Source organism: Kryptolebias marmoratus, linkage group LG9, assembly GCF_001649575.2.
Source record: "Kryptolebias marmoratus isolate JLee-2015 linkage group LG9, ASM164957v2, whole genome shotgun sequence".
Taxonomy (NCBI): Eukaryota; Metazoa; Chordata; class Actinopteri; order Cyprinodontiformes; family Rivulidae; genus Kryptolebias; species Kryptolebias marmoratus.
In genome coordinates this window covers 28,173,012-28,183,930 of record NC_051438.1, presented here as the reverse complement: position 1 = coordinate 28,183,930, position 10,919 = coordinate 28,173,012, and the positions used below count along the sequence as shown (strand labels likewise).

Below are 10,919 nucleotides of genomic sequence, written 5' to 3'. Positions count from 1 at the left end.
GCTGCTCCTGCACGCTCCCGGCATTCTGATGTTAACAGGAAGTGACGTCACGTGTCTTCTTCCTGAGTTATTTGGGGTTATTTTGTATTCCACGCTACACAAACCCACAAAGAAGAGACTAGACCGCAGAAACGGTGGCAAATCACTTTAGAAACAATAAATATTGGGTTAAAGTTTCAAAAAGTTGCGATTTTGCTGGGTTTGCCTGATTTTGTGTTAATAGTTGCGATCGCAACATCGCAAAATCCTGGAGGGTCTGATTCTAGGCCATTTATTGTAATTTTACTGGATTAACTGCTTGTTATCCATCAGGAGCAGATGTTCCAGCAGGTTCACCCCAAGGTCAGACTGTGCAACGTTCAGAAAAAAGCCAAAAAGCCCATCTCAGAGGTTAGCTTCGGAAAGTCTTTACTTCAATCAGACAAAGATTCGACTCTTCTTTGGAAAGGTTGAATCTTCTCTGAGTTTCATCTGAGTGAATCAAACGACTTCAGGAACAAATGAGGCCAAAGTTGGAGATGTTTGGAGAAAAGTGAACCCGGCATATCGGCACCAGCTGCCTTCAAACATGGAGGTGGAGGGTTGATGATCGGGGCTTATTTCACAACTTCAGGCCTTGAGCTTGAACTTAATGATTTGGAGCACAGCAGCAAATTTAAAATAAAGAATCAATGAGCTGCAAAAAAAAGTCCAAATATTAAACGAAGGTCTGCAAACCTCAAAGATCTGAAGCAACGTTTTAAAGAAGAGTGGGCCAAAGTTCTTGCACAATATTTTATTACTTTAACTTATTCCTTTTGTGGTGCAGACCATTAAGATCCTGCAGATATGAGGGACTGGAACTGCTTTAATACTTGGTTTTCTCACACCGATTCTGAATTTTTGCTCCGTTTTTGTTTATAAAAGGTCACATTGTTTGTTCTGCTGGAGTTTAACATTGAATTTATTTGGTTATTTATGTCCTGATAAACCTTAAAACAGAAATTTGAATTGTAGTCATTTTTATATCAACTCAAAAAAAAGCAAAAGAGTTTAGTTTTTATTTTCCTTGACAAAATCCTGATAAGACGCTGTGTCGCAGGACGTAAATAAGCTTGTTTGTTTGTTTGTTTGTTTGTTTGCAGTATGGCATCAAGAAGAAGGAGGAGAAAGAAGCTGAGGCAGCAGCTGCCATGGAGCAGGCCTCGGAGGGGAGCCTCACCCGCCCCAAAAAGGCCGTCCCCACCGGCTGTGGTGATGAGGAGGAGGAAGAGAGCATCGTAGACACGGTTATGAAGTTCATCCCGGCGCCTCTCATGGATATGTTCAATAAAAAGTAACAGAGTTTGGGATGAAATGTGTTTAACTTCTTCTAACATCCGTCAGATTAATGCCGTACCAGCCTGCCCCGCCCCGCCCCGCCCCGCCCCATCAGTCTAAGCGTCCTGGAATCGCATCATCACTTCGTCTCTGTGTTAAATTATCCGATCTCAGACAGCGAGCGATGCTTTTTAGGATCCGTTTTAAAAAGCAGATATCTAACGTCCTCACCGTGTTTTCAAAACGCCCGTCCCTCAGAATAAGACCAGACGTCGCCCCTTCTCCACCTTTTTGTTTGTAAATAGCCTCAGAAGGATAAAAATACTATATATGAGTGAAATATTACATATAACAAGAGTATAAGCCATATTTTTAACTTTTATGAAATTATCCAAATCATTCTTTTTTCCTTTTATGTTCTTGCTGATCTTTGATACATGCGGTGTATATAAATAAAATCTGCATTTTTATCGGTTCTCACTTGTGAGGATTCACCCCGTTCATCGCGTTCTGTAAACCAGGAAGTGACGGAGTTTTGTTTTTTTATTTGTAATTGTTTACTTTGTAAGCATGCAGTCAATGGTTGTGAAGTAACGTGATAATATGGATCCCATTTCCTGTGTTATGATGAAGCAGAGTACGTTAGTATTTGAGGCAATAAATGGTTCTCTATGTTTATTTAATTACATCCGACGTGTAAATTAGGAGGTAGACTAATTGTCCGAAATGTTCTTCCATGGGGAAAACTGTCAAACTTGTCTTAAAGCAGAAAGATTAAACGATTAAAATTTAAAAAAACAAACAGAAAAGAAAAAAAACATGAGTTTTATGTTAGAAAGTGTCATTTAAATTTATTTTGTATTGATTTGTGTAAACCAGGCTGGTCGATTTTTTGAATTGTGTTTCCTCATGATGTTTTTTATTGTACAAAAACAAGAAAAACTTCACAAACACTATGTTGTGAACACTATATGTGAACAGACAGTGACAATAGTGCAATATATTGTTCCAAATGAAGTTGTCCTGTGTCTGTTGGTTTAATTAACGGGAGCAAAGTCCCGAATCAGCAATAACAGACAATCTTCATTGTTGTGTGTTTTAAACTTATTCCCTAATGTGTTTGTCGGCGTTGAAGACACTAATTGTAGGTCAGACATGTTTAACTGAAGTAGTGAAAAGGAAGGGAAGGCGGGACATTTGGTTTCATGTCATAAAAACGTTTTATTACAAGGTTTTCACACGACTGGAGGGAAATCAGGACATTCCGGTCTGGCACGCAGGTAAACAACTAAAATGGCACAAATATGGAAAAGCTTCTAAACTGATTTTTTCTTTTATTGTTATTGTTAAACATTCCAGATGTTTCCGACATTCCAACAGACCTGTGCAGATAACAGACAAAAAAAAAACTAATATATATTTGCAACTGGTCTCAGTCACTGCCTTCTTTGCCTTCAACGCCAGGACGTCAAAATGCGTAACTCCAAATGTTATAACTCAAATAATAAAACAATTAACTCATATAAAACATCCAACAGAAGTCAGTCGCTGTCCAGACTGATCATTTAAGTCGAATCTTCTGGAAAAGGTTTTTGTGTTTCACTTTTAGCCACAAAAGTCCCAGTTTTAACGTTAAATTAAACTCGTGCCATCAGTGACAAATGTAGCTTCTGCTGTGTTTTGTAATCATGCAGCTTATTATATATTTATTAAAAATAAAGTTGTTTATAGAGCCGTATATTAAACGTCCTGTGATTTCAGTGTGAACTGCCTTTGCAGCTGCTGCTCCAGTTAGCGGCTAGTTAGTTAGCGCAGAAAACATCCCGTTTCCATTATTATAGAGCAGTTATTTCATCAAACCAAAGAACGGCGCAGGTGGTGGTGAACTTAGAAGGATTTTTCATCATGATTAACTGCTCATCTTCTGTTTAAATTCTCAGGTTTTCTAGTTTAAAAGACGCTAACTATAACTAGCCTTCGCTAAGCGTGGAGTTAGCATCACTGCTAAGTAATTTTTATTGCTAGCCACCTAACTGCTTTTGTTTTTGACGTACATATTTCTTGTTTAACCCGAGAATATAAATAAAAAGCTAGTTACTGCCCGTTGTAAAACACTTTAAATACCATGAGTGTTTACAACCTAACAGATGTTAGCATTTTTTTTAAAACTCTCTTAAATCTGATCACCCTTTGCATCTCACTCGCCAGGTGATACGTCAGCGAAAACGTCTTATATTTGCCAAAACGATTGCACTTCGATGACATTCAGACCACTGCCCAAACTGCCCAAGTTGAGCGAAATCAATATTTTGTAGTTCAGAAGCTGCTGTGTGAAAAAAAATCCACTTTGAAGTAACTTAGTGTCACTCACGCACCCACTCATGGCTTAATAAACTGCCTGACAAACCTGACTTTTAGAGAAATAATACTTTGATGTGACTTGAATGTAACTGTCTGACTTTTCTCTCTTCTTCGTCTGTCTTTATCTGTTGAGGAGATGCTCACTCAGTAAGCCGCTTGTTGTTTTATTTTTTATTATTATCCTTTCTTGTGTGTAGTCTGTCCTGTTTCTGTCTTCTGGTGGTTGATATTTTGAGTCAAAGAAAAGAAACGTGTTTATTCGGTGTATTTTTTATTTTTTTTTGTGCTGCAGAATCTCCTCGCCCTCCTTCCTGCCTCGTTCTCTCTGTATCTCCCTACGTGTTGACTAAAATGTATGCATGCTTATGGTGTGCAGTGTAGACAAGGTTGTTAATATAAACGTTTCGTGTCCTCGCTGTGTTTCCAAGCTCCACCTGTTAGCCTCACTGCATGCCATTTTAGACGAATATTTTAACCTGTAACTTTCCTGCAAAAATGGAATCACCGCACACTGAGAATAAAGTGATTTCATATGATTTTTCATCGTCTTGTGTTTCTGCATTGGAGCTGCTCTGCAGCAGGCTTTAGAAATCCTGCACAGGGAGGAGGTAACAGAAGCTTCTGTTTCCGATTTTTCAGGAAGCATCGCCTTTAATTTGTGAGTCTGAGGCGTGGTTATTGCAGCCGTGGATCATCTCATTGCATGGCGTTTGTCAGGGAACTCTCTGATCTTTAATGTAAACCACATGTTGCTGTTTCTGTCAGTCAATCCTGTTTTTCATCCCAACATGACTGTTTTTGCTTTCCTTCTCAAAGTAAGCTTTTTAACATCTATTCAATAAAAGCGAAAAGGGCTGTCAACAGAATGCAGTGTGTTGTTCCAATCGTGACCATTTTACATTTAACAAATAATCAGACCCTCCAGGATTTCGCGATGTTGTGATCGCAACTATTAATGCAAAATCAAGCAAACCCTTTTTGCAACTTTGCCCAAAACACCGCAACTTTCCCGCAACTTTAACCTAATATTTATTGTTTCTAAAGTGATTCGCCACCGTTTCTGCGGTCTAGTCTCTTCTTTGTGGGTTTGTGTAGCGTGGAATACAAAATAACCCCAAATAACTCAGGAAGAAGACACGTGACGTCACTTCCTGTTAACATCAGAATGCCGGGAGCGTGCAGGAGCAGCGACCGAAGCCAAAATGTGCGCTAATGCTTCACATTTGCCCACAAAGATTTCAGCAAACCAGTTTCCTCCCCAGCTGCAGCTGTTTTGCACGTCCTGCAGTGTAATCATGGAACATAAACGCATCGACAAACACTTTGTGTCTGCAAAACATGTGAGGAGAGCTGCAGACCAGGGACAATCCAGAAATGCTCATGAATGTCAGTTTAGAAGCCATCAAAGTTCTCAGATAAAGCACCTTTTGAGAATGTCAATGTTTGTTGGGAATTGTCTTACAAAACTAGGAAGGATTTTTGGTTTATATATTAAAAGTTATGGGTTTTTTTTTATTTTAGTAAAAAAATCACAACTTTTAGGAAAATGCCCCACGAAATCAGGCATTTTAGCTGCAACAATCACAAAAAATGCCTGTGAAGTCCTGGAGGGACTGAATCGTGACCTGAGCTGTGGTGGCGACACACCGCAGGGGTTCAAACAGAAGTGGGTTTGGTCTGCAAACATTTTACATTTAACAAATAACAGAGGCAAGACGGGCAGGGACGAAAACAAAGCCGACATTAAAACCAAACAAATCGATTATCACGCTTTGACATTTTCCAGTTTCGGCTCATCGGAGGTCGGGGTTGGAATTTAAATCAGGCGGATCAAAGAATCTGCCTGATTTGAAAAATGCACATCCTATAAGAATGAGAAGTAATTCAACATATAAAGAGGAATATTTTGATACAAAGAGCTTCATAAAGGTGGTTCAAACTGCCTGAAGCTTAGAGTTGCACGCTGCTGCAGTTCTAAAAGCTCTTTCTTTCTTCTTTTTTACAAAAGACGGGGCAGTTTTCCAAATCTTTCTTACTGTCGGTTGCAACAGATGTTGAGTTATTTCTGCTCCGTCAGCTGCCCGTCACTCAGGCGGTGTTATTATTAGCACCCATGGAAGACCAACACAATTAACAACTAAACACTGTTTAAAACACTCTCTGTCCACAGCATCAAACCAACCTTAAAACAAGAACGTCAAATATTTTCTTCTGAACGAAACTTAAAAACTTAAAATCGTTTCTATTTTACTTATTGTGGAAATCGACTTTTAAACATTTAAATTCGATATTTTTGAGTTGATTCATCCTCCATGAGAAGAAAAAATGCACACGGAAAGGTTACTAATTCAGTTTATGTATACCAAACAGTTTAATAAATTAAACAATGAAGCTGCTTGAATTATTTAATGTTTCAGTTGCTTGAAAAAAAGCGCAAACACATCTAATACCAAGAGACAAAACCACTCTAATTATTGGACATACTCACTGATTTCCAATAAAAAACTGTGACCAAACACACAACGGACAACAACAATAAAACATTATTTAAGACATCTTTCACATGAAATACAAAAAGACTAAAAAACAGATGATTGTGAATCCGTTTTCCTCTCAGTTTTAGTGTTTGAGAGCACATTAGATATATTACCCTGATAAAGTGGCTTCTAAATAACCCTTAATTAGTAAAGTGGTTCCTTCAGCTTTGGACCTAATCTTTTCCTAGGTCTATTTCATCAGATAAGAGCCCAGATTTTATTAAAAGAAATGTGTCCTTTTGGGTCAGTTCTCCATCCTGTGTGTAATTAGGGTTGTAAGGGGGTGAAGCCGATGACAGACGGCAGCCATGAATAGGTCACCAGTCAATCACAGAACCAGGAATCAGAACGACAACCACGAACGTTCTCCGCCAATTTAGAATCATCAATTAACCCCGGGTGCATGTCCCTGAGCTGTGAGGGGACAATGGGAGTTACTGGAAACTCCAGACCGGTCCAGAAGGGCCTTCAGCTGAAGGTAAAACCAGCTACCGGCGTCCATTTCTGTACTTCACCCGTACATAAGGCGCTCTGGATTATTCAATTCAATTCAATTCAAAAATACTTTATTAATCCCAAAGGGAAATTAAATGTTGTTGTAGCTCATGATCCTGGTTTTGTTAAAGAGTTGATGGCTGTAGGCAGGAAGGGTCTCCTGTAGCGGTCTGTCCTGATGTGTCCTCGGTCCTGGTGTCCTCAAAGACCTCCACCAGGTGAGCCTCGCTGGCCTCCTGCGGAGCCATGACGGCCGAGCTCTGGAAGCTCAGGTTGGTCTTAAAGTCCTGGTTGATCTTCAAGACCAGGTGCTGAAAGGGCAGCTTCTGGATGAGCAGCTCAGTGGATCTCCCTGAGAGCCACGGTCCCGGGCCTGTAGAGGTGAGGCTTCTTCACGCCGCCGGTCGAGGCACTCCTGCGGGCGGCTTTGATGGCGAGCTGCTTCCTGGGAGCTTTACCTCCGGTGGATTTACGGGCGCTCTGATTGGTTCTGGCCATGACTGGACTTCAGGGTTCTTCACGTTCAACACTGAAGAGTAAAAGATGTTAATCAGCTGCTCCTGATTGTGAAAAAAGCCACCTTGTTGTCATGGTTACGCATCATAACAAGATGTCCAAAAAGTAAAAGGTTTCAGTAAAAATGCTTCCAGCTGCACAGCATCCGATACCAGAGGAAATAATCATCCAAAAAAGTGATTTGCATCAAGAAAAAAAAGAGGAATAAAGTTTTCAAAAGCAGAATCTCAGAATGAGTAACAGAGCTGCTCCAACATGCAGCCACCTTGAATAGTTTATTAATTATAGGGCGCATGCTAGAACATACGGCCTAAAAAAAAAAAGGTCACAGAAGCAAAACGGTGAGTTTGGTTGAACTTTATTCTTTATTTAATCGTTTTTCTTCAAAGTCCTCATCTTCTGTTGGAACTGAACAGCTGGGCAAACATGAAAGGTTCCCTCTCATCATTGTCGGAGTCTCGTTGTTCAGCAAAGATGGCGGACGACAGTTCAAGCCGATACCTTAGCCCAGGCATCCACAATCCATTCACATATGATGGCGTAACTCTTCCATCGCTCCCACGCCACTCGCATCTTCACTTTGAACGCCCTGTTTACACCAACGTCCAGCGGTTGGAGTTTTTTTTTTTAATCCTCCCGGAATGATGGCAAGCTCCGAATTGTATTATATTACATAATGTTCTCTGATTGGTTCATTGCTGCCAGCGTGCTTGCCGGTACTGTACACTGTGTCAGGGACAGATTTTGGATTATTTAAGGCGCTCTGCCGACTTTTTAAAAAAAATTAAGGCTTTTAGGTGCGCCTTATAAACCCGAAAACACGGTACTTTTCCTGCAGCACAAGCCAGCTGTCCAGAAAAGACCATTATTCTGAAAAACCTTAATGCATTCTGTCTTTCATTTGGTTAAAACTGAAATAGGTGCTAAAAACTGAACCTAACACCAAACTAATATGACTAATTTCAGAGTTTCAGATCACCTGGAAGTCATGTGGATCAGGTGGGTTTGCAGCCCACCTTCATACGACACATAAACCAGCCAGCCAGCATGTTGATTAGGCTTTTTTTTGACTGCTGTGATATTCACACAAACCACCTCTGATGGGGCTTTTAATGGCTCCGGGCCCAGTTGTTGTGTTTGCAGCAGATTTTTTCTGTGCCGCTGCTTTTTCAACACTTCAGGACACACAAGAGTCTGGGCTCCTCAAGTCTCCCAGCAGGAAATGGAGGTATAAATCAATTCCATTAGTATTCATGCTTTGAGGTCGCCTTTTTAAAGCAGGCTGCCTTTGTGCTCTCTGAACAGCACTCCGGCTGCAGGAGAGTTGTAGACATGAAGCAGTCACTGTCAATTAGCTGCTCTCCTCCTGGTCCTAAACCCCAGCTGCCGTGCGTCGACTAGAATCCGATCCATCTTCAGTCACATCTTTAAATTAATTTATTTTTCCATGTTGAAGCTGCAGTTTGATAAGATGCTGAAGAGTTCAGGGAGGATATCCTGACTAAAGCAGAAAGATGTTTTCAGTAGTGATTGATTGAACCACACAGATAAATAAGAAACTCAGATTTAAAGCATGAATTCTTTTCCTTATCTGTGGATTTGTTCTGAACTGATACGACAGAAAAGATTAAAACTTTCAGAACAAGAAGCAGAAGCTTAAAGACCTGCCAGCTCCTGCACTTTATTTCCAGCTGCTCTGGAGAGCAACAAGATGTTTGTACGGCATGCAGGTATGTCATAAATTACATGCTTTTAAATGGCTTGCCATAGGGCAAGCCATTTGTGTATTTATTTGCATCCCTGCAGGAGTATTTTATCCACAACAGCTTACCTTTGCTGAGAAGGTAGGTGTGTGTTTCACGTTTTATTTATTTTGTGTTTTCCCATCTTCATCGTCTTTTTTCCATTAAGTCTAAATCAAATTAATTAAAGTTTGTTTTGTGTTTATGTAATATTTTCTTAGCCCAGTTAAAAGATCCCTTCCTAAAGTTTATTAAAGGTCTTAGATTGACCTTGTCTGTAGTACAGCAGCACAATATGGCTTTTTAGGTTTATTTTTATTTATTTTACAGCTAAGTTACAAGTTAAAAAATAATAATTTGATGTTCGTAACCTGATAGTTTAGATGGGGTTTACTTTTCTGCCTCACCTTTTGGGAGTTATTGTCGATAAATAAATAAAAATTTAAAAAAACAATAAAAGTATTTGATTCTTTTTCCCGTTGAGCTGCTTCATGCCGAGCAGATGGCAGGTGGAGAGGTGGGGGGGAATCGGTACGTTTGGAGTCATAATGAGTCCAGTTTTTAAAGGACATGGAGACAGCTGGAGTGAGGACAGAGGACACAGAAGACAGAGTTAGACGGAGGACGACGACTCGCTGTGGAGAGAAGATTTTTGTTTGTTTCTTCTCACTCAGGATTTGGCAACAAACCATAAATCCATCATGTTTAATGAACGGGGAATTTATTTATTTTCAGCCACCTGCCGGTTTGTGGACAAATGTTTTAAAGGCTTAAAGTTTGAGGTTTAATCTTCTCAACATTTATTTATCAACTTATCTGTCCTTTCAAGCACTTATAGTCGTGATAATGGCTCAATACAGGCTAATTAAATGGCTGAAAAACATGAAAGAAGAAATAAATTATAAAGTTTAAAAGATGTCTCAGAGCATAAAAACATCGCTTTGATCTGTGCTGGTTGTGAAAATGGGCCTGACAGATGCACGCCCACTTAAAAGGTTAAATAACTAATAATTTCAGTAAACAGGACAAAATGGAAGAACCTCCAGCCTTGAACGCCGTCATGAAGATTTGCTGTGCAGAAAAGGACAGCAGCTCAGATTTCACAACCAAACACAAAACATTACTGATGTTATGGAACCGAAGAAAACTGAGACTGCAGGATCGTCAGTGCTGAACATTTTCAGAACAAGGAAAGCTGTGCACATCTGCACCGTTACACCGACTGCACCTTGCTGACAGGACGACTGACTCTCCTCCCATCAATCCGTCCCTCCAGGATTTCGCGGGGCATTTTCCTAAAAGTTGCTTTTTTTTTTACTAAAATCAATAAAAACCCATAACTTTTAATATCTAAACCAAAAATCCTTCCTAGTTTTGTAAGATAATTCCCAACAAACATTGACATTCTCAAAAGGTGCTTTATTTGAGAACTTTGATAGCTTCTAAACTGACATTCATGAGCATTTCTGGATTGTCCCTGGTCTGCAGCTCTCCTCACATGTTTTGCAGACACAAAGTGTTTGTCGATGCGTTTATGTTCCATGATTACACTGCAGGACGTGCAAAACAGCTGCAGCTGGGGAGGAAACCGGTTTGCTGAAATCTTTGTGGGCAAATGTGAAGCATTAGCGCACATTTTGGCTTCGGTCGCTGCTCCTGCACGCTCCCGGCATTCTGATGTTAACAGGAAGTGACGTCACGTGTCTTCTTCCTGAGTTATTTGGGGTTATTTTGTATTCCACGCTACACAAACCCACAAAGAAGAGACTAGACCGCAGAAACGGTGGTGAATCACTTTAGAAACAATAAATATTGGGTTAAAGTTGCGATTTCACGGGGTTTGCTTGATTTTGTGTTAATAGTTGCGATCGCAATATCACGAAATCCTGGAGGGTCTGCATTTAAACAACAAATTCATGATAAATGAACTTCTGTGAGGTCATATTACTGGTTTAAATCCACCAGACTG

General features: G+C 40.1%; 1 protein-coding gene across 4 annotated transcripts in view; it reads left to right on the top strand.

The window, feature by feature from the left end:
- The window catches only part of cplx2 (complexin 2), a 63,039-nt gene extending 58,841 nt beyond the window's left edge, over positions 1 to 4,198 (top strand). For all 4 annotated transcript variants that reach the window (XM_017429754.3, XM_017429753.3, XM_017429752.3 and 1 more), the window contains exon 4: positions 1,125 to 4,198. In XM_017429754.3, coding sequence (XP_017285243.1) covers positions 1,125 to 1,319 — 195 coding nt within the window. In that variant the 3' untranslated portion in view covers positions 1,320 to 4,198. The remainder of the gene's footprint in view (positions 1 to 1,124) is intronic.
- Positions 4,199 to 10,919: the final 6,721 nt, after the last annotated feature.